Source organism: Engraulis encrasicolus, chromosome 13 (assembly GCF_034702125.1).
Source record: "Engraulis encrasicolus isolate BLACKSEA-1 chromosome 13, IST_EnEncr_1.0, whole genome shotgun sequence".
NCBI lineage: Eukaryota > Metazoa > Chordata > Actinopteri > Clupeiformes > Engraulidae > Engraulis > Engraulis encrasicolus.
In genome coordinates, this window is record NC_085869.1 from 44,528,525 (window position 1) to 44,550,505 (window position 21,981).

At 42.8% G+C, this 21,981-nt stretch overlaps 1 protein-coding gene across 5 annotated transcripts in view; it reads right to left on the minus strand.

The window, feature by feature from the left end:
* kdm6a (lysine (K)-specific demethylase 6A) overlaps window positions 1-21,981 on the minus strand; it is a 100,487-nt gene that overhangs the window by 70,699 nt on the left and 7,807 nt on the right. For 3 of the 5 annotated variants that reach the window (XM_063214010.1, XM_063214007.1, XM_063214008.1), the window contains exons 3-6: window positions 20,256-20,364; window positions 15,132-15,181; window positions 7,917-7,975; window positions 3,618-3,662 (exon numbers count right to left, since the gene is read on the minus strand). In XM_063214010.1, coding sequence (XP_063070080.1) covers window positions 3,618-3,662; window positions 7,917-7,975; window positions 15,132-15,181; window positions 20,256-20,364 — 263 coding nt within the window. The remainder of the gene's footprint in view (window positions 1-3,617; window positions 3,663-7,916; window positions 7,976-15,131; window positions 15,182-20,255; window positions 20,365-21,981) is intronic. The other 2 variants (XM_063214011.1, XM_063214009.1) reach the window with 1 other exon arrangement.

The following is a 21,981-nucleotide window of genomic DNA, read 5'->3' on the forward strand; positions in this document are numbered from 1 at the left end:
ATGGCATATTATATTATATATTAAGCTTACATAGCCTATTACAAATATGTAAACAATAAACATATTCATACTATGTTATCTTTTACTACAAGCTATAAGCAACCATTATACTTCATGTTGTATTACATTAATTCTGCTATTATTCACCAATGTTATATAATTCGCTTGTCTAATGTACAGTCAGAAATGAAAATGAATAGGCCTAGGCCAGCCTATAGCAAATTAGGTCGTGAAATCATCATGAAGACACATTTGTATCAACATGCTCTCTATGGAGATGGATAAATGCTCATCCTGCCCAAGTAAGAAATCATAGGCCTGCCTACTACACCTGCCTAAGCACAACAGTCCAAAGCTCCTGTAAGTGATAATGTTGTCATTTGTTGTGGTCGTTGCTGGAGCAAAAAAAAAAGAGAGAGACTGCACTGTTCGTGGCATAGTTCTAGTCTGACGCCCACTCAAGGAGATGCTAGGGTGAGTTTCATTTTGTGTTACAACGATCTGACCGATTTGAAAACAAAGCCACAGATGACTTTTTCAAACTCTAGTCACGCTGCCGTTTATACCGTATTTCAAAACAGGCGCGTCATGCAGACCACTGACTTCTAGTAGAAGTCTGTGATGCAGACATTGGTAATCGTTTGGCTCGCGGTCAGCTGCACATAGACTACTGTACGGATTTCATGTAATCTTTCAGCACACTGGACAAGTTCACTCTCAGGCAGCAGGTGCATTGCTTATCAATATCAAAATCTCGGGGCTTACCGAAAGCATAAAGGTTCGCTTGGTGCCCTATCTGGCAAATTAAACCAAGACCAAACAGGTCTTACGATTGTATTCCTTTTGGCATTAGCTACGTTTCAGTGGAACTGCTAAATATTTTAAAACGCGTATAACTGCTAACCTGTTGGAGGTAACCGCCTGCTGTATCTTGCCCTTCAGGTGGCTAACAAGTGCCGCTGCTTCGCCCATATCGGACGGACACAACACAACTTTCGTCCTCTCCAGCCATTGTTTTTCATCGTTTCAGAAAGTTAAGCCGCTCATTGTTGAAGTAATACTTCGCGACATGCTGTAATATCGTACAGAACCACATTTCTTTTCTAGGATTAGAGCTAGTATGATTACCTCTCACCACCACGCACACAATACATCTAGCTCGCGCGTTACGAGGCAGGTTGCCAGGTGTGACTGATTTCTAGCGCCAAAAACGCTTGAAACCCGCCTGGAGCCATTACAACATGCGTTATTTGAAACCCACTCAATTTGGCAACACATGGTTAGGCAGACGCAGCCTGCACTAGACAACATTTCCACGAGAACTCGGACATTTAGATTTTATTACGCCGTGGCATCAACTTCATAAAGATAATTGATGAAACACTGGATGGATTTCCATGACTTTTCCAAAACTTTTGACCAAAAATACGTTTTCCATAACTTTTCCAGGCCTGGAAATTTGAATTTTCAAATTCCATAACTTTTCCAGGTTTTTCATGACCGTACGAACCCTGTATAATGTAAAATCGTGGGGTGTATCGAACCGTAGGTCATAAATAGTGATAAGAACCGAATCGTGAGTTGAGCGTATCGTTACAGCCCTAGTAATTAACCTAGTAGAGTTGGTCAACCTCGATTGCCAGTGCAGGAATTATTCCCTGCAAGATGGTAATAATGTGCAATAATGTACATACTCCTATACAAATCGGACATACATTTTAACGTCCCACATATTATTCATGCTACTGTAATCGGTTGCTGAATTGATGGCTTTAAAAACATACTATGAATGAATCAATAAAGTATTATATAATTTTAATCTTATCCTTGTCAGGCAATTTTACAGAACTGACCACTTTTTTTGGCCGAGCAGATTTTGGCCAAGAAGATCACCGTCCAATGTCCCATCCCTTTGTGAGCAGAATGCTGCTGAAAGCTTCTTCCCATTTTTTATTTTAAAAACACTTTCCCCTCGTCAATCATTACTGCTTTAAATAATTTTAAAAAACGGAAGCGTTTGCTTATTGTGACTTAAATGCATGGTACAAACTATACAGTTGCTGCCAAATGTCTTACTGATGGGCCACACTTTAAATGAATGGAAACAAAACATTATGAACGTTCTCCCAGAATGAGGAGTGAATGGAGGCATCCTAAGTACCTATTGACCGAAATTACAGAGCGCACATAAAAAAAAGCCGCTTAAAAGAAGTGCTGCCTGCACTTTTGGCTCTGCAGGGGCAACAGGGAGCAGGAAACGTCACACAGCATCATTGCCTCCCCTCTCTCTTTCTGTCAGTTCTTCCTCCCTCTCCTCGACTCTCCCTCTCGTACATTCTTCTTGTTTTCCCCCCTCCTCTGCGCCCCCTCTCACTGGCCTCTGGGAGTCCGGAGCTTTTTTGTCACAGTGCCAAGGAAACTCTGCCCCCTCAGTGCACGCACACACACACACAGCCAGCCACACACACGCGCACACACACACACACGCGCACACAGACACGCACACAGACGCGCGCACACACACACAGGCACAGGCACACACACACACACACAGAGGCGCACACACACAGAGGCGCACACACACAGAGGCGCACACACACCACTGCTAGAGTTGTGGATGTGGTGGTGGTGATGAGGAGAGAGACAACAGAAGAGTGTTTTGTTTGTGTGGGCATTACAAGAAAAATGACGTTGACAGGAAAATTAGATGGTGATGTAGTGAAAGTGGGGACGAGAAGAAAAAAAACAACAACCAAGCTGGAGGGAGCAGAAGAATGGAGAAAATGAAGAGAGCGGGAGAAAGAGAGAAAAGAAAGAAAGAAAAAGCATGACCACAAAGAGTGAAAGTAAGAGACAGTGATTAAGTGAAAGCGTGTGTGCAATGTTTTGAGAGTTGGCTGGGTGGAAGCAGGTCATCTGAGTTTCTAGATGAGAGCTGTGCGTGTGTGTACGCGTGTTTGTTGTGGGTTTCAATCGTTCTTTGAAGCCGGAAGCTGCTGATGAGCTAACCTACAACTCACACACACACACACAGGACGAGGACAACACACACCCTCTCTCCCACACTCTCCTTCTCTCAATCAAAAAGGCTGCTCAACAGCACCATATAATCCTGAAGGTGGGTGAGTGAGTGGGGGTTGTCTGACTTAAGGGAATGAATGCTTTGGCCCAGCTTAACCTCTTCCGGATCAGCCCAGGATGGGAATGAATGCTGATCTAGTCCTTACAATCCCCCAATCAGACACACACACAGGTTGACACAGTGACACACATCTGTAGACACACAGTTACAATGATTCTCAACAACGCCATATACCAACACATCTATCACTATCCAACACAGTACACTCACATTTCACTTCAGGAACAGCCTACAGACAGAAAACCTAACTAACCAGCCTTGGCTACTTGGAAAACATTCTAGGAAAAAAGCAACCAATTGAACGCCAAAACTTCAAGTCAAACACTTAAAATCACTGCTTCCATTTGACAAAGCCAATTGTCTCATGTGTGTCCAGCAGGAATTGTGTTTACTTGTTTGTCTGTTTGTTTTGCATTGATTGGATTATTTTAACTGGCCCTGTGTGAAGCCAGCATGGGGGATGCAGCCTGCCTACCTTCTCTGTCCTGCATGGGCCTCTGAGCAGCTGGGCTGTGTGGGCCTAGACGGGGGAGACAGGGGACCTCCAGTAGTAAATAAAACAGGCAAACACCACCAGCGGGGGTATTCCAAGAACATGGTCGAGTCATTAAACCTGGCTAAATTAACCTACCGTCAGTGGTAAACCTGCTAATAGACAACCCACAGGTGTCGTAAAGTGAAGAAAATGAGGGCTCGGGGCTCTTCTATTAGAGGATTTATCACTACCTCATGGTTGACTTATGCAGGTTTACTAATTTGCCAGGTTCTTGGAATACTTCCCAATTCCTTTACTTATGCACGGCTAACTACTCTGCCAGACAAGAAGGCAGTCACTATATTGGTTATGAAAAAAGGCAGTCACTACATTATATGTGAATGGTTACAGCCCATTTGCTGTTAGCATCTTAGACATCTCACTGAGCACTATGACAACTTTGTGGACATTTAAACTGTGTAAAATGCCTCCAATGTAGCACTCCTCCAATGTAACAATTCACATATTGTCATTTACAGGTTTCTACAACATTTGACCTTAAACAAATAAAAGCCATTTTAAGATCTTTCCACAATATTAGAAGCTTCATAATAACAGCCACTGTTGAGTGTTAACAGACAGGCACATACTTGTTCTGAAATCATAGAATCTGTTTACATTGTAGAAAAAAGCCATTCCTTTTCATTAGGCTGTAACAGCTAACACGCAGGTCAGGCAGCACTGTCTTGCAGAAAATGGTCAATGCCAGTCCAAAGACTCACAGGCACGGCACAGAAATTCCATTTAATCCAACCAAATTAACAACCATTCATTTTTGTTCCCAAGTCTGACTGGCAAAGGAAAAGGGCCTACCAAATTATTCACAATCACGTCCGGAGCAAAACGTTCACTTGGCCGGTAATAACCAGACTGAGCTGCTCTGGCTTCAAAGGGTGTGGACTCTGCCTGTGTGTCTATGTGTATGTGTTTGTGACCGCCCATGCTCACAGACACACACATGCAACCTCGAATGCACACGTGTCGGAGTGTGTATGTGTGCATGATTGTGGGTGTGCGCACAGTAAAGTTCGCCTGAGGACAAAATGCCCACGGCTGCGCAAAGCAAAGGCAGCATCAATCACAATCCTGCAGGCCACTGGAGAGTGCGGCCCAACTGTGTGAAAATAGTTTGCGCGTTATGCCGCCTCCTCCCTCCCTCCCTCCCTCCCACTCTCCTGCAGCCTCTCCTCCCACTCATGCAGCCACTCCCTACGCAATGCCAAACACCTCCCTCTCCCACAGGACACTCCTCCCCCCGCCGCCTTCCAGCCCTGCCACCCTCTAGCCCCCTTGCTCTCGTGACCTCGACGGCTGAGAGTTCGGCCTCTCCCAGCCTCTTAACCCTTTCCAGCCCTTTTCTAAAAGAACGCTCAACTCCCAAACGTTTTTACAACGTCTTTGGGTGAGAGTGAACAGATTTTGTACATCTCCTGTAGAAAAAAACACACTCGAGTGCAATTCTTGTACAAGTATTTTTATTTTAGTGGGCATGACAGACAGACGTTTCAGCCTAAAGCCGGGCATACACTGTGCGATATTTTCACTCGTGGGTCTTAAGCTTCTGCTCACACTGCACAATAGAATTTCACTGTTTAAAAGTTCACAACTCAGGACTCACGTCCTCACACTGCACGAGCCGACAGTCGGATGCGAGCGAAATGCTTCCACCGTACGACGCGACAGGCATGTTTCCCCGGGCTGCAGAGGAGGGAACATGCGCACCTGAGGTGGAGATGAGGTCGCGCTCAACAGCGAATCGCACGGCCCTATTCATTTGTGCGTGTGAAGTGTCAAATCGGGTCGCAGCACTGCTTTAACTGTGCGATTTACGCACGAGCCACGACCAGAATTTCAAACCGTTTTGATTTTCTTGCGACCCTGCGATTGCACGATCGTGAGGCGAAATCGCTTGTCGTTACCCCATGTAAACTGCACGATGCGAGACTCACGATTGACCTGCGATTGAGCAAGAAATCGCCCCGACTCTCAAAAAGTCGTGCGAGTGCCAAATCGTGGCAAAATCGGGGCAAAAGTCGCACAGTGTAAGCCCAGCTTAAGCCTTCTTCAGCATCTTCAGAGTGTGCACAGCCAAGCACCATCATTCCTCTGTACTTCCTAACATTCAATTATAATTGCTAGCTTGTAACTAGAAGTGGCATTGTGGTGGAGTGACCATCACTAGGGTTGTGGCTGTGTTCTGACTGTCACGCCAACGAGCCTGGCTCTTTGGTGTAGCGGTCAGAGCCCCAGTGTACTACCCCAGAAGGTCTGGGTTCGAGTCCCAGCTGGGCAACTCTACTCCCCTTCGCTACAGGCATCATCAGACAAAGAGAATGGCTGAAGGTGTAAAATGAGCCTATTTCCAGAAATGGTACGATATAAGCCAATAATTCTTAGTTGGGATGATGCTGGTGGCTTTCCATATCGACGGATGCAGTCAAAAATTGGAAAACTGGTCAAAAAGTTGTAGGATTCTAGTGGCGGCAAACAAAACTCTGATCAGTATGGGTTGGTCTAAGTACTGGTTGGTTATTTGCAGACTGCTTGAGGTCATCTTTATCTTCGGATCACTAAGGGATTGGTGGCAGGGTTTTTTTTTTATAACAGTTTAATTGCCCGTCATGTACTTGCTTTCAGCGAAAATAAACTTGGCCTTTTTTTTGCTCACACATTTCATGAGGATGCTCCAATGAGATTATCCTTGTTGCTCTTGGCAAATTTCAAATGGGTGGACTGTGTAAACTCTGGGCAGTGATCCACAGTGGTCCCATTTCGCCTGTTGATAATCCTCTTCCTCTGCCGACAGGCTCTTGTATTGTTGCTGCGGATGCAGTACTCTCTTAAAAAGGTGCACTGTGTAGGATGGAGGCCAGAGTAAGTATTGCAACTATGCTGCTCATTGAAACCGTGCTGCCTATTGTGAAATTTAATATTTTCATGCATGTTTACAAAGTAATAAACCAATATTTACTAGTATGCGTAGATTTATGCATAGTTTTATAGCTAAAAATGTCCGAATTGTCTGAACATTTCTGAAAACTCAAAATGGATCCGCCTTTTCATGTATGAAAAAAATGCATCTTTCCCCATCATGAATACTTACAATTTGATGGTGGTAGTGAGGTTTTTTTAAGTAACATTTGTGAATTGGCAGCATGAATTCTGGAAAGAACTATTAAAATACATTACAGTGCACCTAAAGATGGCCACCAAAAGATGGCCACTAAAATTCATAGTGTTGGGATAGTGCAAATTTTAATGCTTTTGTATGTCCAGACTAGAGCAGGTTTTCAAATTGGCATTAAAACCAACCTTGCTGTACGTCATGGCACACTTCCTGCCAACCAATCAAAAGATGCAAGCCACTGGCTCTGAAATAGGCCTACGGTGCATTCATACCGAGCTTGAAATGTGCCAATTCTACAGATCATGAAAATGTTTAGTGAGAACTGCTGACGAGCTATACCAATCACACTTCCTATACATTTCAGTTTAGTTTTAGTGATATTAGAATGTGACCACGTACATACACGACCAAATTACCCACTGGATCACATATTTTATGCATGTTGATGAATGTGTATGGCGGACACAACACATAGCGCTGAGTATGTGATGACTAATATATTTGATACAATTCTGTCCAAAACCCTTAGAAAAATGTCCTCATGTTGTGCTCCAATATGATCACTCAGAGAAGCGAGAAGAAATCCTGACATGCCTTTAGAAGGAACCACATTTCAGTCATACATATTTGCTCATCAACAAAGAAAATAGTTCAGTGGGCACATGGATGCCCCCATCTGCTGACTATCTAGGCCTTGAAACACAGATTATCACTGGGGGTAAAGGGCTGTAGTGATCGCACCAGCCAGAGCCCCTGCAGAGAAACTCTGCTCCAGCCACCACTTTCAAAAAAAAACTAAAACATTTTGGGATATACCACCCAGAACGTGCAGCCACTTTTCCAACAGGGTGGAGATGTTGTCCAAAGACTACCCAGCATTCTTGCCGATGGTCCTGGCCAAAATTCAGAGGCACCCCTCACCCCTACCTTCACCCCCTGTTCTCCAAATCCATTTCTGTAGCCCTCACTTACTGTAGGTCCCAATCTCCATATCAGCAGACAAGAGCAAAAGTTGTGTACGGTGTAATATGGTTAGGCAGTTCTGTGCTGTTATGGGTGCAACATTATGGCCAAGTTTTCCACTGCATAGATATAAGTGATGAGGTACTTACCACTGAAATGCGTTGTAATGGAAGTAAACCATACCGAGGCCATATAAAAAGGCAGCATTCTGGAAAGAAACAGAGAGAAAGCAGACTTGAGTCAGTCATCGCCAAGCATTACAATGAGGGACCACAGTGTGGGGGGAATTAAGTTCAGAGTGATTAACAGCTGCTAATTTATGATATTAAAATGCCTAACGAGGACAAATGATTGTGCAGTTCTCCATACAACGGAGGGACTCGGGGGAGTAATTTGGCAGGGCAGTGTCCATGCTCGAGGGGCTCCACTGCAGCTGGAGAAATCCCTCTAGCTCACTCTGACACACACACACACACACACTTCACTGGGAATGCTGAGCACATACGGTTACATAATAAGCACCCGCACTAATTAAGTGCCGCAACTAATTCACCTGAGGTGGTGTAGGTGCGGTCAGAAAATATACTTGGTTTGTGTAAAAAAAAAAAAAAAAGAGCGAAAGTTTTAGTATGACAGCATGACAGACATGTAAAAAAAAACTGGTTGTAAACCATGAAACACAAGTTCAGCACAATGTCAATTCCAACACATGCCAAATAGAAGAGCTCCAAAAGAACACTTTCAGAGTCAAGAGAAATACGGCATATGCTGGCCAATGCAAAAGGTATACAACATTGTCAATTGGAACATGAACCAAAAAAAATAGATCACGCGACTGAAAAAATAGTAGCATCAACCACTTCTGGCTTGATGAAGCACGTCTGTGTAGTGTACCTCTGAGAACAAATGTCCACACGCACACACGTGAGAGCTCTAGATATCAATCATGTAGGGCAGTAAGCAGCCAGAGTGAAGAAACCACCAAAAGCTACGGTGTTACCATACGTCTCTGTCAAATGGTGAAGAGACACTCAAAACGAAAGCCTATGTGGTTTCGGCAAAACCGCCGTCACACCACTGATCTGAATTCCATTTATTAGACCAGTACTTCCCAAACTGGGGGTCGGGGCCCCTAGGGAGGTCACGGAGGTAATGCAGTGGGGTCATGGACAGAAGAGACTTCGCATAATAACGAGAAATCTACAGGTTAACAGTGAATATGGTTCCAAACATTGATTAGTAACACTTGAATGGTTAACAGATGCATTTGCTTTCCTGTAAATTTCTAGCAATGTTAGCGCCCAAATTCATGGAAAATCTAGCAATATTAATGGAAAAGAAAAAGCCTAAGAGTATGGGGTAGGGCTGTAATGATATCGTATTGGACCAAGAAATCGTGATGCACAGTGACAATACTGTAACGTGATGCAAGAACGCAGTGTCGTGATATGCCCTTTCAAAGTGCTGGTACCCTACAGTCCAGAAAACAACCACATGATATGACCATATGATGGGCTTCAAGTCATTATTATTTTAAAACTTATAAAAATGTTAGTAGCCTGTTGTAATTTATTCTACCTACAAATGATCATCAACAACATTTTGTTCCAAGATAGTCTGTCTTGAACAACCATGTGTAAGCATATGCATATAAATGCACAACTGATGTGCAGGATAGGAGATTTCATAACTTTTCTCCGCTTGGTTGGACCCTCCTTTTCATCTGCGAAGTCAGGCTTTCTCCCCAACCAAACCTTAAAAAAGCCTACATGACTCGCCTTCTATTTTTTTCCCTGTTGGCCTCCCCTGGCCTCATTCATGGCAGCTATTGGGGTTAAACTAGGTCAAATGGGTTTCCGTAACAACATGAAAGCCAGAGAGAGAGAGAGAGAGAGAGAGAGCTTGTGTGTAAGGCTGCTTTGACTTGGTGCACGTGGACACGAGTTGACAGAAAACATCAGTAAAAGAGGCACATGGTGTAAAAAAACCTATATGGAGGGGAGGAATAGAGTGGCAAGTGTCTGGGACTTGTGGCAACCGTCCCTTGTGCTGTGCAGTCTTCAAAGAGATTGTTTGTACTCTGAAGTTGTAGAGGGAAAAATAACGGGAAAGGGGGGTGCACAACTTGACTCATAGGAAACATACCCATGCGAGACGGCGCATTTTAAACAAAAGCAAATAAAAGCCAGAAACACAAGCAATAAAAGCCAGAGCTGGTCATTGTTGTAATTATGACCGCACAAATGTCCATGGGTGGAGGCTGGACACGTGTGCATGTCTGTCGTGCGTGTGTTTGTGCGTGCATCCATTCATTTAGGGTGGAAAGGAGCCTGACATGGATTTTCTTTTGTGCAAGGACCGATGAACCCCAGTCAAGAAAGGAAAAATGAAGAGGACACGACTACAGGCATGCATGCACACACTTCAGCACCAAAAGTTAAACAAGGACTCCTATCTCTGCCATGTGGTTAGGAGCACATGGGCTAAGATTGAGGAGAGGTGGGTGCGCGTGCGTCTGTCTGTCTGTCTGTCTGTCTGTCTGTCTGTCTGTCTGTCTGTCTGTCTGTCTGTCTGTCTGTCTGTCTGTCTGTCTGTCTGTCTGTCTGTCTGTCTGTCTGTCTGTCTGTCTGTCTGTCTGTCTGTCTGTCTGTCTGTCTGTCTGTCAGATCCAGGAGGAAGGGTGCGACTTCACATGAGACCCTTCCTCACATTCCAACACACACACACATGCAGTTATAGACGACACACAGACACAAACACACACAGATAGACATACAGACAGACACACCTTCCGCTGTCCACAATCACTCATACACCAGCACACATACACCAAGCCAGCCAGCCAGCCAGCCATACATCTTGTTCCCCCAGTAATGAGACTGCACAACTGACATGGACCATTTAATCAGCCCACAAATAATTCCACCCTGACAACCAATTCAATCAATAATCCCTACCCCACCCCCTCCCAAAATCAGACAGACAGACGATATTTGGGGAGAACGTGGGGGTTGGGAAGGAGTGGTTGTCGCTCGGCCGACAGCTGCTAGCGTGCTGCAGCACAACATTTGGTCGCAGCAAATGCTTGCCGAGGGTCGTCAGAGAGACTGACTCGTCTCTTTCCATACCGAGGATCAGTCTCAAGTTGGTCACAACACATGTGGGCATTCGCACTCGCATGCAGACAGGCGGACGAATGGGCAGACAGACACACACAGAGGGGTGCACAAAGACCCATACAGGCACAAAGACGCACGCACGCGTGCCATATTTCACGCACGCAATCACAAACTTTCTAGTACAGGTTGGGATATGCTCCATGTTTCGCCAAGCCTCTGTTAGTTTTCTGATGTCACGCCCTTCAGCTGGTCTGATAACCAGGGCCACTGAGACAAGGCGCTGAATAAGGCCCATGTTAACCGCTTCTTTAAGAAACAAAAACACGCGTCAGCAACACGTAAGGTCTGTACTAAATATGCATGTAGAAACATTGGACATGCAGATGGCTATGATGGCTGGCAAAATATATTTCAGGAAACATGAAGCGATTTCTGTAAAAACAATTAGGACAAAAGGATCTACCAACCACCTGGCCTTCATTCTTTACGGTAAGTCCATTTCACACCTCGAATGTAAAGGAGTGCATGTTCGGTGCACAGGTTCATTTACAGTGCACTAGTTAATGTGTGTATATGGATGGGTATGTGCACAGTTGCACACGATCACCACATCCATGCCTCTTTTTCCATATGTCAATAAGTGCATCTGTGGTGTGTGTGCGAGCGCGTAATCTGTGTGGGTGGACGTGTGTGTGTGTGTGTGTGTGTGTGTGTGTGTGTGTGTGTGTGCATGCATGTTGTGGATGTGCATGCGTTTGTGGCGGGTGCAGAAGAAGCCATTGGCGGTAGCCATACTGACACCAACTATGCTAACACAAAAGGCAAGGGTCCTGTGGCGACAAACACAAGCGGCCCAGCCATGCAGAGCACTTGCTGGGGGCTGCAGTTCAACCAGAGGGTGGTTGGGTGGGTGTGGAGGGTTAAAGGTGAGAGAAGCTGTTGTGATTAAATGTGTATGACGAGGGGCAAAGTACCCAGAGGAAAGTGTGAAATGTGAAGGAAGACAGACGTCAGATGTTGGGGAGGGAGGAAGAACAGAAAGGAAACAAGAAAATACCAGGGAGGGAGAGCAAGAACGCAAGTAAGATTGTTGAGCGGGATGTGTCTGAATGTCTGTGGCAGAGGTGAGGCTCCATATAGCCCAACACGCTTTTGGCAACCACACACTCTCCTTTCTCACAGAAACAACATCACAACCAGCGTGTATGTGAGTCACTTCCAACTCATGAAAGTTGGGCACGCACGCACGCACCAAATACAAGTAGACACACTTCAAAAAAGATTGAGGCGATAGGACGAAAGACACTTAGAAAGGTGTAATTATCTTGCACAGTATGTTAATGAGCCGAGGTTAAGGAGAGAAAGTGGAGGTGAGGTGTAAATGAGGAAGGTGAAGGTGTGAACTCCTGTTCAAATTTCAACACCATTTCCAAGACAATTTAGTGAAAACAAGGTGCACCGTGTTCATTCTTATCGACGTTGCATTCAATCAAAATGCTGGGGCGTCATGTACATGTATTTTTTGTATTTTCTGGTTCCCATGAACAAGAAACACTAGGAAGATGAGGAATGTTGAAATTGTAGACGTTCGGATTGCTTAGGCCTCATTTCATGATCCAAAGAGCCTCCCAGTGTCCACTCTGTATTGCGATTCATTAGCTCAGATTCCCTAAAGGCCTGGACCTGTGATGTGATGTCCATTGAACACAAAGTCCACTTCGCCCTCACTGAGTGGCCATACATGAAGCATCATTTAATGCCTCAGTATCCCATTCTCGATGGATGAATGCTGGCTGCCATAGATTGCATTCAAACGTGCCCTTACTTGCAACTAGGGGTGTGCGATATGACCATGTTGAATCCTGAAATTGAGTAAAGGATCGCCAAAAATCTGCCAAAGTGGCGAAATCGTGTAGATCGCTCTCGTCGATTTAGATTTACTTCAGTTTACTTAAATCGTCTACTTTCTCAGATTATGTTGACTATGTCAATGTAATGTTTACATTTTCATTTTTTTCCCTTAATGAATTTATCATATATTTCAAAAGGTACACGTTATTAGTGTTAGTGTGTTTACAGTTTCATTTGTTTGCAGTATAGTAATGTAATAATAATAAAGTATATTCATTAAAATCTGTTCAGACAGGTATGTAGTCCTAAAAAAATGATGTTTGTTTTCATGGAAGATCGTGATAAAGAACTGAAATCGATATTTTAGATATAAAAAAAAGCATAATGACATTTTTTTGCCATATCGTCCACTCCATTTGCAAGTCTTACAATTCATAAAGGATGTTTTGCCTGTCCAGCCTTAACCACACGCAGTCTCACACTTGCAGATAGCGGCAACAATATAGATCTATATGCAAAGGTGTACATTGTAAGTACACTTGCATTCCACATTGCGTGAACCTGGGTCATTGCGTCTTGATTAATTTTATTACAGAGGGTACTGTGTGCCATTCATGTGAACTCCAAAAAAAAAATCATTTTGTTTTGGGAACATGTTTTCTTGCTGTGCATATGACGGCAAACCGTAACTCCAGCGTAATCTTCCCTGTTACCATGAGATTATGCTTGCACTGGCAATGTGTACAGGTCTGACATCACAAATGACGCAATGGCATGCTCCCTGGTTCTGGATAACGCTGTTTGACTGCAGGGCCCTGACCCATTACTGACGCTAATCTCAAGATCTAACAAGTGGATTTGGAATCCAGGAGCATTTTAATGTGGACTAAATGGGGTCAACAGAAGGGTATAAATTACATCAAGTACCAGCCAGGAAGGAAATTGAAATTAAATGCACACAACTGATGAATTCAAGTGAGTGACATTAAGCGATTAGCATTTAAAATGAAATTAAAAATGGGCAATGAATGCAAGTAAAAAATAATAATTAAAAAATAAACACCTAAACCAGCTCTCGTTTCGGAGCTGGTGACAGACTCCCACTGTGTTTGCAGTGCTGCTCAGGCCCCAGAACTGTCAGAGTCCATTACCCTCACTTCTCCACTCGCTTCCTCGCTGTCAAAAGCCCTCGTCAACCCATCTTCACCCAAACACTCCAACGTGAAGGAAAAAAGGACAGGGCAGCTCTAGTTTAATCACTCCTACTCCACCTCCCTCTGCTTACATTGAAAACATTCAATATCTCGGAATGCTCATTAAAAATGAATTAAAAACTGCTTCCAAAAATGTAAGCTCCTAGGTTTTCTCACCTAATCTCCTAATACAAAAAATACTAAGCTCATCTGGCTCCCTGAAGGGATCACACTAGTTAATTAACCAGAACGTCACACTTAAAAATATATAATAAAATACATGTACACAACACTAAACTGCCATGGGTGGTTCCTTTTTCCCTTTCCTTAGTGCCCACCCCACCACACATCCACCTGTCCCCATCCCGATGCCAGGCCTGGGGCTTAACAGGGGACTAGGCTACTGGCTGTTGTGGAGCTGAGGGGAGAGCTTGGGGCCTGGATCATGACAAGAGTAGGCAGGCAGACAGACAGGCAAAAGGTTGCCAGCAGAGTTAAGGGTGGTTTATGCCTCGAGATCAGCGTCACTGCATCATGATGCAGTGAGCCGCGCAGTTAACGTAGTGAAGCCCCCCCCCCCCATCACGCAGGTACTCTGGGGCACCTCCCCAAAATTGTGTCTCGACGCAGGGAGCGACGGCGTGAAAGGGTGAAAATAGGTCTCTGATTGGTCCTCTCGACCAGCCTGCTCTGTCCTCGAGTCGAGAACAAGCGCTACTTCCTTGTTCTAACCTTCGTCGGTCTACGGACTGTGAGCTCTTCATTAAATAAGTTGCCCGTGCTTTGTTGTTTGATTTATTTACACGAACCAAAGACAACACATGCGCTTGCAAGTTACGACGCTGAAGTTATTTGGACAGTTGAACAGTGGTTCCGAGGTCGAGGAAACATTCCGCTTCGTCCTCGACAAATGAGCCACTTCTTTGTTCCAAACTACTACTGTGGCTGCCAGTGCGATCAAACATGCACGTGATATAAAGATTTAATGTTTCATTTTCATTCTCGTCGAGTCTGTGATGCTAAAAAACAACCGACACGTCTAGTTTACTCTTTGTATTGAAGGCAGTTTCAGCGTGGAATGACATCGCGCAGACCGTGCTTCAAAACAGGGCATAAACAAGAATTAACTGCATCATGGCTGCGACAAGCTCACTCTGTGGCACAAGTAGGAAGCATAACCCGCCCTTTACGGTTCACTCACCTTCCAGTAGTCAGACTGTAAACTGTAGTACCTCTGGTATGCAGATAATGCTGGAAGAGAACGAGAAGAGGGAGAGGGTGAGTGAGAGAGACAAGTGACTGAGCAATGCAACCGACACTTAACTGCAAAATTGAGTAATTTCCATCCATGAGCAATATTGGCATTACGTTAATGCCTTGTGTAATTGGAAATAACTCCAACAAAGCTAAAAGTATTCAATATAGGGGTCGACCGATACAGGTTTTTTTAATGGCCAATGCGATACCGACACTTGACATTACCCACTTAACCTTTAATCTTGACCAGACATTTTGGCCATGTTTAACTGTTCATTTGTACATCAAGTACAACTTAGGGTGCTAAAATGCAATAATTACCACAATAAAACCTTCATGAACTTACTTTAAAAAAACAAATGAAGCTTCCCAGACAACGTTTATTGGATTTAAACATTAGGGTGTTTGTTGGATGATTCCGTAAACTCAAATTTCCCTCAATTTAAGCTGAAGATATTTTAACGAGTAACGTTAAGGTACCTAGTGTGAACACGCCAGTGCAGAATGTGGCACATTCAACACATTAAAAAAAAGAAAAAGAAAAGCAACACTTGTGTTTGCATTGTTGGTAGTGATCATATACAAACCCCAACTCCGGTGAAGTTGGGATGTTTGGTAAACAGTGAATAAAATCAAAATGCTATCATTTTCAAAACATTCAATCTATTCATTAGATGGAGAATAGTGAAAAGACATCATATTAAGTGTTAAAACTGAGAAAAAATATTGTTTTGGGGGACATATGTACTCATTTCTAATTTGATAAATCCAACATGTCTCAAAAGAGTTGGGACGGGGACAATAAATGGCAGCAAATGTCGAGGAAGACTAAAAACAAAACAAAAGACAACACTTAACAGTTAAATACATTAACCGATGAGATGATTTTATATAAAAAACAGTGTTAATTCCTATCTTGGACATGATTTCACCAGCTTGAATGGTGGGTGTATTCCTTGTCATGTTTTGCAATGTTTTCCTTTCTGTAGTGCTTACAGTGTGACAGGTCTTGACCAAAAGCCCACCATTTTATCACCTGCTGGTCCTTATGATGGAGCCAAACTGTTAAAACATAGTAGAGAATGCAATTTGACCTTACTATGTGGCAGTACTCGAAGATCTCCCTTCAAAATATAATGCATGAGTGGCTTTTCATGCTGTTTAAAACCCATTTATACCATTCAGCACTGTTTTTTCCAACTCCCATTGTATTTAACTCTACAGATGAGTGAGAACATCTTAACCAATGCCCTACTGCACCCGCATGCCATCATGGAGGCTGACTTTTGAAGTTAGCACTAACACAAGTTGGATGGTCCATTTTCACTGTAGCACAGGATGTGCAATGCTCTATTATTTTCAAAAAGAAAGGACTTCTACAACTTCTGCTGACTTCTGTAAGCAAAGGACAGTTTCCCATGTCTTCTGGGTCTATTTCAAGTGAGCTCAGGTGCTTAGGAGAATGTTACACCCCTGTATCATTTGCACGCATTAAGCATTCTTAATATGGTCAATTTTCAATAGCTCTAGCACTCCTGGAATTAGAGTGAGACTAGGCCCGGGTCGGTACATGTATTCGTATCGAACCGACCTCGGTACGGGGGTCACGGAACGATACGCGCATTGCCACGGAGAATACATTCGGTACGCTATGAAATTATTTATATGGGAAGCGCAGCAGCTGTTTGTGGCGCGTGAGAGAAGAGTTCCGCGCAAGCAAGCACTTTGCGTCGGAGTTCTTTAATGTGTATGGCAAGAACACATGTAACCACTGCATCTGTGCACTCCCGATTGGTTTTGCCATCCAAAACCCGCCTTCAAATTTGCTACGCAAAGGTAGACTTCATTATGCATTCGGCTTCATGCGAGCATGAATGGGGAGACAGGGATTTGAAAACCCACCTGCGTAATATGTCACTGAAGTAGTATTGAAGTAGTATAGTTTTCAGTTCATCACCTTGTGCCATGTCGAGCAGTTTGTCTACTCGTGTTTGACCGTTAAATAGTAGTTTAAAGTCTTTCTAAATCGATAGACTACGTTGCCGACAGCCTAATAACAGCGAATTTATCAGCTGCCGAGTGAACGCGACTACTTTTAAAACAAGCCTGCCAGCGCGATGGAAAACAAACAAAAACACGGTCTTACTGCTAACCAAGTTAGTCAGTTCAGCTGTATGTCGTTTCTTAATCTTGTGAAATAAATAACAGTTGTCTTACCTGACATTTAACAAGACACGGGGAAAGAATCCTCTGCCTGAAAAGTTTTAACTCCAATGTCGCACGAGGGCATCCCCCCTGTCCTTGAAGCTGCTCTCAAAGGTGTTGTGCTATATAAACTATTTTGACCGAAAAATCGAGTAGAACCAAGTGATGGGCTACTTTTTTATTTGGTTCGTCATTGCAATGTAAATGTTAGCCGTGTTCCAAATGCAGGAATGTGCTCAGCTGTGACAGAAAGGCTAGGTCCTTAAAGCTATGTTAAAGACTGTCCTTGAAGATAAGACTACCAAATAAGTAATTTGTCAAAACTACACTGACAACCAGTGTTTCTGGGAAGGTAATTCTATATAATGATTGTTGTTTTAATAGCATTTAATAGGCTTTTGATTGTGTGCAATAATAATAATAATAATAATAATAATAATAATAATGATAATAATATCCCAATAATAATAATAGTAGTCTAAAATATTTAAAGCACCTTTCAATACAAGATACCCAAGGACAATGCTTAATAACAATAATTATAATAATAACAATAATAATAATAATTATTATTATTTTTTTTTACCCTGTACCGTACCGAAAATGTATCGTACCGTGGGGTCTGTACCGAGGTACGTACAGAACCGTGACTTTTCTGTACCGACCCAGGCCTAAGTGAGACTACAGCCAATATATATTTCATGATGTCATGAACCTATACAATGATTTTAGTAACAAAAATATGTCTTATATACACTCAATCGTGGTAAATCAAAGGGAATTCAAAAATGTATGTAATAACTATGGTAATTATTCCCTTTGCATCTTTAATTCTGAGTGACTCAGCCTCTCTGTGATGATCTTATACCTGGACACCTATATTGTCCGTCAGTACAATTCATTTTGAAATGTTCTTCTTTGAAATTTAGTAAACATCCAAATAAGATAAAACACTGATCCCCGTCCCAACTTATTTGAGACGTGTTGGATATATGAAATTAGAAATGAGTACATATGTCCCCCAAAAGAATAGTTTGTCTCTGTTTTTATAGCCTGATAAACCAGACTAAATGTGGATGTCTAATTTAGTCTGGCCTCGATCCATAATACATCCGAAGATTGTTGATGAGAACAACCTTCCCTCAAAACCCTGCCCACTTTGATTCAAAACACATCTTTGCGTTGTAATTGGTTTGTCAGATTCTTGGCATTCTGGCTTCATTGAATCATTATGCGAGGCCAGACCCACCCGTAGACAAAACATTTTGCCGTCCAGCGGGTGGCGCTGGTTCACCAGGCTACGGATTTAACACTTAATATGTTGTCTTTTCACTATTCTCCATCTAATGAATAGATTGAATGTTTTGAAAATGATAGCATTTTGATTTTATTCACTGTTTACCAAACGTCCCAACTTCACCGGAGTTGGGGTTTGTAATATGTGCACTGCAAAATATATATATAAATGGATCCTGAAAGTCATGAAATTTACAAGTGCATCAGCTATATGGTTGTAAATTGGCAAGAATCAAAAATCTGACTTCAAAAAAGACAATATTTCCTGCTGAAGCCTACAGTATGTGCTTAAAAATCACATTAATGAATGGTGTTTCTTTGCCAACATTAGCCATTCGTAAATGGGTATGGGAGAATTTGAGACAGTTTCTGACGTTCCAGATGCTTGTATGCATTTCATCATAATTCTTGTTGGTCTCTGGTAGAACAGAAAATATTGTCCCGGGCTGGTGCAGAATCCTTCACATTAGGTGCTCAATGCATCCATGCTGCAAGAGTTTTCCACAGTCACACAGCATCCAGACAAGGTGACAAGTAAGCCCAGTAAATGCCTCTTTCTGACAGGCCTGGCTTGCCGGGTTTAAAATGCAACACAGACGATGGAAAGGCAAAAGCAATGGCACACACCGCAAGGCTGTCTGGAAGAGTACATGTTGCCCAGGCAGACAGCTCCTATTGTACCCTGGTACACTTTGCTAACAAAAAAATGGGGGGAATCCAGGATGCCATCACAAAAGCCTTTCAGGAAAAAAAGGATTAACATGAAGAGCTTCAGCAGGGCCAAAAGAGACCTTGGAATGGATGGATGCAAACTCAATACTGTTTTTATTTTGTTTCTTTTTTTTTTAAATTCACCCAAATGGCAAATACTTCCCAGGAGTCGTTAAGTAAGATTTTAGACAGTGTTGAGTTGTCAAAGTTAAAATATCTTTTTTTTTTTTTTTTTTAGATCATTGTAATGTTTATGAGCATCAACTAATGACTGACAGATGTGTCTGTCCAATCAGGTACAGCTTGTAGAGAATGTGTGCCATTCAAGTGCGCAAAGTCATGTGAAAAAAATATGTGAGAAACTCCAGGGCAGTTATGACTCACTCCACAACTGCTCTTCCCAGTCCTTCAGCAGCCACAAATGCACATTGTTAACACGTGCATAGTCTGCTCCAGATACCAACTCAGCATAACTACGTAAGGATATTGACACAGCAGGAAATGCGTTCTTTATGACGATGTTGTCGAATGCGTTTAGACAGTCCACCAATGTCGTTGGAACCATTTTACTGCGTATTTAAAGGCTAATTAGTATGGAAAATCCAAACAGTGATATTGCCTGACTTTCTCTCAACAGCTGCAATAAACTCAAAACTGTAGTTGGCAATGGTGCAACATAGTCACATCTGGCAAAGCAGTCATGTTAACACTTGTGGAAATAGAAATGTTTCAGGAAAAAGTAAAGCATGTAGCTAGAAAGGTCATACTGTTTCGGGGGACTGCTAGCCATTTGGACGCTTTGACAAACCAGATCAACATTGTGAAACTCTTCTTTTCTGGCGCATGTGTAACTTACCTTTTGGGTAATCCTCTAACAGGAGGTTGAAGTGACCTAGCTGGCAAAACAACTCTGGATCAACCTTTCCTTCAGCTTTTAAGATGAGAGAATCGTAGCAGCGAACAGCCTGGAAGAGGAATAAACAAAAACACACACATCATCATCATCATCATCATCTTATTAGCAATGAGAAAGAATTTAAGGCTGAATCAATAACTATGGTCTGATTCAGGATGCAGGATCCTTGAAAAGTCACATAAGATTTTTGTTCAAGTTAATAGAGCTAAAGGGACCTCCTGTGTCTATTTTCTTTGTGTAGGACACGATTGTCTTACATATGTCATCTTGAAAACGTAGGCTTGCCGTTTAAATATCTGAGAATGGTCTACATTCGGCCAGAGAATTCAACCAACTGAAAAGGGAGTACGCACATTGGTCCCCCCCATATACTCCAACCTCCCCCACCCAACTCATGCTTTACAAGACAAGTCAAGGCACATTGATACTGACAAAAGTACACAAACATCTGAACAAATTAGTACCATAATCCTGGAATTAATGACTAAGATAACTCCCTCTCTGTTGACAGGGCTCTAGACTAACTTTTTACACTGGTTGCACTGGTGCGCCCAACTTTTTTTCTAGGGTGCACCAACACAAAAGTTAGGTGCACCCACATTTCCGAATACATTTTTTTTAAATTCTAAAATTTTAAAATGCTTTTTGTTATTATTATTATTATTATTATTATTGTTATTGTTATTATTATTATTATTATTATTTTAAATAGCTGCCTGTCTATGTTCATTGGTAAATAAATGGCTAACAACAGCATAGGCCTAGCCTGGTAATCACCATCCCATAATACCATCATTTCATTTCGTATTCATGGTCTGGCATTTGTTTGCTCTGAAGCGATTGTAGGAAGCAGGAAGTTTGCACTCAGTTATGGTTTGAAATTATTGGACATCTCTCACCCAATCGTTCGCAGTTACTCAACAACAACATAGCGCAGACCAATGGCTCTGGTGCAGATGTGTACGTCATTGTCACGAGCGTCCTCCCCCTTTCGCCCCCACGTGGGGGGCGTATTCGCTTATTGGCTGTTTTCTGGGGGGGCGTTGCGATCAAAATTCTACTGCTCCAAGCACTCCACAGAGAAGCACGGCCAGACTACAGTAGTGGAGCCAATCCTTTGGCGGAAGTACGTAGGATGGCTTGCGAGGCTAGCATAGGCCTACATTAAACTTCTGATGCAATATAGTCTACTTTTTTACATTTTGGATTTATTTGTATTTATTTTTCATTTCAGCAATAAGATAAAATAGGCATATTATTGACAAAGTCAAAATGACGTGCTTAACTTGGGCATGGGCATGCTCCACCTAGATGCCCAATAAGTGTACACTGGTCTTCCTCTCCACCAGATATGGGAGTAAATGATGACGCAATGTGGCAATGTCAATCTCTCTGTCTATAAGGAAGAGATTGCGATATCCACAGATGTTTTCTGCTGTCTATGTCTGCTATGTAGGTCGGATTCACATCGATTCTATTTATAATGGAGAATAATTTGACTTCAACTTCGGGAATGAAATCGCTCGTTCTCGATGTTGTAAGTGTAATTTAAATTTAACTTATCACCGTGGCCTCCTCTGAGGTCCTGTTTGATGCTACCTGCCGCTGAATGGCAGTGGATCACGGCAGTTTTCGCCCTTGTCATATTGTAGCCAGGGAAACTGCC